This window comes from Engraulis encrasicolus, chromosome 14 (assembly GCF_034702125.1).
Source record: "Engraulis encrasicolus isolate BLACKSEA-1 chromosome 14, IST_EnEncr_1.0, whole genome shotgun sequence".
Lineage (NCBI taxonomy): Eukaryota > Metazoa > Chordata > Actinopteri > Clupeiformes > Engraulidae > Engraulis > Engraulis encrasicolus.
The window spans coordinates 31,398,278-31,403,277 of NC_085870.1; the positions used below are offsets into that span (position 1 = coordinate 31,398,278).

General features: G+C 50.6%; 1 protein-coding gene across 1 annotated transcript in view; it reads left to right on the forward strand.

Annotated features, from left to right (window-relative positions):
* LOC134463452 (histone deacetylase 7-like) overlaps positions 1-5,000 on the forward strand; it is a 61,055-nt gene that overhangs the window by 2,399 nt on the left and 53,656 nt on the right. The window contains exon 4 of the mRNA XM_063216649.1: positions 1,805-1,910. Coding sequence (XP_063072719.1) covers positions 1,805-1,910 — 106 coding nt within the window. The remainder of the gene's footprint in view (positions 1-1,804; positions 1,911-5,000) is intronic.

The following is a 5,000-nucleotide window of genomic DNA, read 5'->3' on the forward strand; positions in this document are numbered from 1 at the left end:
TGTGTGTGCGCGCTTGTGCGCCTGTATGTGTGTGTGTGTGTGTGTGTGTGTGTGTGTGTGTGTGTGTGTGTGTGTGTGTGTGTGTGTGTGTGTGTGTGTGTGTGTGTGTGCGCATGTGTGTGTGTGTGCTTGAGGAGGAGGAAGCTTGATCTGCCTGTGTCGCCGTGCTCTCAGCTTCGGGGGGGGAATTCCTGCCGGCGGAGCTTGTGATTCCAAAGAGGTGTATATCCTGCTCCAGAGCTATTCAAAACAACACAGCAGCAGCAGCAGCCAGCCCAGCCGGCCGGCCAAGCCAAGTAACTGGGGCCCTCTACAGCCAAGTCTCTCTCTCTCTCTCTCTCTCTCTCTCTCTCTCTCTCTCTCTCTCTCTCTCTCTCTCTCTCTCTCTCTCTCTCTCTCTCTCTCCCTCCAATTCTTTCTCTCTCTCTCTCTGTCTCTCCCCTCTCTCTCTCTCTCTCTCTCTCTCTCTCTCTCTCTCTCTCTCTCTCTCTCTCTCCCTTACCCACCTTCTTTCACCCTCACTCATCCCTCTCTTACGTTATCTGTCCCTCTCTCTCTTTCTCTCTGTCTCTCCTCTCTCTCTCTGCCTTTCTTCTCTCTTTATTTCTCTCTCTCTGTCATTTACTGTAATGCTGTCATTTTCTTTCTCTATCTCTTCCTCTATCTTCTTCCCCTCTATATCTTTCAATTTCTCGCTGTTTCTTTCTCTCATTTTCTTTCTCTGTCTTTCTTCTCTCTCTCACACTCTCACTCTCTCTCTCTCTCTCTCTCTCTCTCTCTCTCTCTCACACACAAACACACACAGACTCTCTCTTCCTCTCGCTCATGGCTGTCTCTCTATCTTGGTGAACAATCTGAAACAAAGCAGGGACACCCATACAAGAGCAGCCCTGCTTAGGAAGAGGGTCATTGTCAAGGAATGCCGCCCAGTAGACCATTTAAGTCAACAGTGGATCCTCCTAACAGCCTCTCTCCACCCCCATCTCATCGCCGTCACAGGAGCAAGGGGCAGAGAACACCACACACCCCTCATCAGAACATACCCCCCACCCCCTCCCAGAGTAGCATTACCGCCACCGCCACCATCACCACCACCACCATCACCACCACCACCACCACCACGCGAGTCTGAGCATGACAGCTGAGATGATTGATAGGAAAGAGCCAAGTTCGTCTGTCAGTCGGCCACTGTTTTCTGCACAGCAGGCATCCTGCGCGTCTGATCAGCTGACTTCAGTAGTGCTAGAGGAGCCATTGTTTACCCCAAGGACACTTATCTGGAAAATACAACACGGCCCTTCCAGAGGCAGGAGCAGTGGCCAGAGCTGCATCCTGTGGAGGGGGGGGGGGGGGGGGGGGGGGGGGGGGGGGGGGGGGGGGGGGGGGGGGGGGGGGGGGGGGTGTTAGTGGTGGTGATGGTGGAGGGCTGGCCTGCTCCACACTGACCAGTGCACTACATTACATTACACTTATCTACTCTTGTTTACGTACAGGGTGTTGTACTTGTGTACAGTTCCTTACTGTAGATAAAGGGTATTGGTTCCCTGGAGCAATGTTGGAGTTCAGTGACTTCCTCAAGGGCACTTCAATTTGCACTTCATTCGCAATCGGGATACTGAATGGGGGGGGTCCCTCAAAAGGACGCTCTGCACAGCTGGAGAACTTACGTTTTCTTTACGTGAAGAAGTGTGACACCGAGTGGAAATGACTGGTGGATCGTTGCTGACTTCCTCGCGGTGTATGTATTGTATTGTAATGTGTGTCCAGTTGGTTGACGTGGGCGGGCTCTGTGTTTGATTGGCAGGTGCGGTGGCCAGTGCGGTGGTGAAGCAGAAGCTGCAGCAGAAAATACTCCAGAAGCTGGAGAGGACAAGCTCCGCCCCCCTCAGCACACCTCCCCGCGGATACAGGTGCACACACACACACACACACACACACACACACACACACACACGTACACACACAGACACACACACACACACACACACACACACACACACACACACACACACACACACACACACACACACACACACACACACACACACACACACACGCACACACACACACACACGCACACACACACTCACACACATACCCACACAAGCCAGCTATTAGATGAGAATATGCTCCAAAAACGTATTATGCTTTTTATTTGTTTAAGTTTTTTTGGTCACCCACCCTCGGCCCTCACACTTTTGATAATATTATTGTAATGGTGCCCTGCCTGCCATCCCCCTGCTTGGCCCTGTTGTAGGGCTTACCCCCCCTCCTTTCACTGACTACCTCCACTCTCCTCCACTGCACTCCGCATACTGGCAGGTCAGGTGTCATTTTTCTGCAGTGGAATGGCCGGGCCCAACCTACTGTACAGTACTGTACCAATGCCACCGTGGCCAGCTTTGCTCGCTCGGCCGCACACTAAGATACTAATCCAGTGGTAGAGTTAGCTGGCCCAGTCACAGAGTGCACAGGTGCTCAGCGCAGTACTGAGAATATTTGGGGATTTACTGGTGTTAGGTTGACATTATACTGCTGTCTTAAGTCCTGTGTGTGTGTGTGTGTGTGTGTGTGTGTGTGTGTGTGTGTGTGTGTGTGTGTGTGTGTGTGTGTGTGTGTGTGTGTGTGTGTGTGTGTGTGTGTGTGTGTGTGTGTGAGTGTGTGTGTGTGTGTGAGTGTGTGTGTGTGTGCTTGTGTACTGAACTGTTTGAGATTTGTGTGTGTGTGTGTGTGTGTGTGTGTGTGTGTGTGTGTGTGTGTGTGTGTGTGTGTGTGTGTGTGTGTGTGTGTGTGTGTGTGTGTGTGTGTGTGTGTGTGTGTGTGTGTTTGTGTGCGCACGTGCGTGTGTGTGTGTGTCCTGTGCCCCGTGTCCTGTGTCTGTGTGTGTTTTCAGTGCAAATTGGATTTTGCTGTACAAACCCAAATTCATAAGAAACAGTTTTGCTTGAGCTGAGGGTGTGACACCTACGCAGACATCGAAAGTTGGCTGCGGCGTAGAAACATTACACCGACCTACTGGGGCTCGGTTTTTTTTTCATTCTTGCTTTCGTTCTTTTTTTTACCCTCTTTTTCTTCTCTTTTTCTGTTCTTTTTTATACTCCCATTTTGCTGCATGCAGTAATTCAACACCACTCCAGCCAGCTCCCAGACATATATATCTCTCTCTCTCTCCTGCTCTCTCTCTCTCTCTCCTTCTGGAGCATAGCGTTCAGCAGAGCGTACACAAACAGAGTGGAGCCGTATTGTGTCGATGTAAGCTACCCATCGAACTGAGCTACTTAGCCATCACAACACACTACACAAGATCCCGTAGGCATTTAGGGTTCGGGCTGTGTTTTTTAAAATTTATTTTTGAGGTTTTTCAATTTTATTTGGACAAAACAGTGAAGAGTGGGACAGGAAATGAGTGGGGACATAGAGACAGGAGAGGATCGGGAGATGACCCGGGTCGGGGTTCGAACCCAGGTCGCCCGCGTAGCACTCCAATGCCCAGCCGACTTCAGCCACGGCTGGGCCGGATTTTGGGCTATGTGAAGAGCCTATCGGTAGCTAGTCTCGACGGAGCAGTCCATGTCGACAGAGCTCTGCTCCAGCACTTGCTGGGCTGGGCTGGGCTGGGCTGGGCTGGGCTGGGTTATGAGTTCAGTGGAGTGACCCATTTGGTGTCATGTTGTGTGTGCTGCGTGCTGGCTGGCTGGCTGTGCACAGTAGGTCTGGCCTGGGCCCGGCCCAAGTGATGCAATGCATACTTTATATCCCAGGACCTGACAAACACACATACTCTACATACACTACATACGCTGGCTGACACACATAGACACACAGGCAGGCATGCATACTCTCTCTCTCTCTCTCTCTCTCTCTCTCTCTCTCTCTCTCTCTCTCTCTCTCTCTCTCTCTCTCTCTCTCTCTTTCTCTCTGCAGGCAGGCATGCATGCATACTCTCTCTGCTTCTCTGTCTCTGTCTCTGTCTCTGTCTCTGTCTCTGTCTCTCTCTCTCTCACACACACACACACACACACACACACACACACACACACACACACACACACACACACACACACACACACACACACACACACACACACACACACACACACACACACACACACATACACACACACACACACACACACACACACACACACACACACACAAAGACATATGCATGTGTGCATAAGTAAACACACACACACACACACACGCTTGACCGAAATCTTTGTGCACACCCACAGTGGTGTGCCATTGTGTTTTATAAAGCATATATAGACTTGTGCAGCGTGGGCCCTGCTGTGGCCAAACGGTGGGGCACTCGTCTACCATGCGCCTGACCCGGGTTCGATTCCCAGCCTGGGTCCTTTGCTGGCCCTTCCTCGTCTCTCTCTCCCCACTCGCCTCCTGTCACCACCTTCACTGTCCTATCATAAATAAAGTAAAAAAGGCAAAAAAATATCTTTAAAAAAAGAAAGACTTGTGCAGCGTAATACACAGCTTACCATGTAGGTCCATCTGCAGGCTAGAGCTCCCTCAGCAGGCTAGAGCTACTGTGAGTCTAGAGAGAGTTTCAGCTTCCCATGGTATGGATGGAGGAGCATCAAGGTGTGGCACTGTTTGCCTGCCTGCCGTGGTATTAACATACTGTGGTATCATAGAGAGAACCAACCGCTGCCGCCGCTGTGGAGTTTCGGCTGGAGAGACTGACTGACCATTGTGTTCTCACTCTCAATTTCTTTCTCACTCACTCTCTCTCTCTCTCTCTCTCTCTCTCTCTCTCTCTCTCTCTCTCTCTCTCTCTCTCTCTCTCTCTCTCTCTCTCTCTCTCTCGCTGTCTCGCTCTGTCTCTCTTTGAATATACAGTATGTTTTTCACTTATTATATGAGCTAGTGAAAAGAAAATAATAATAATGAATGGTAAAATCTCTCTCTCTCTCTCTCTCTCTCTCTCTCTCTCTCTCTCTCTCTCTCTCTCTCTCTCTCTCTCTCTCTGTCTCTCTTTCTGT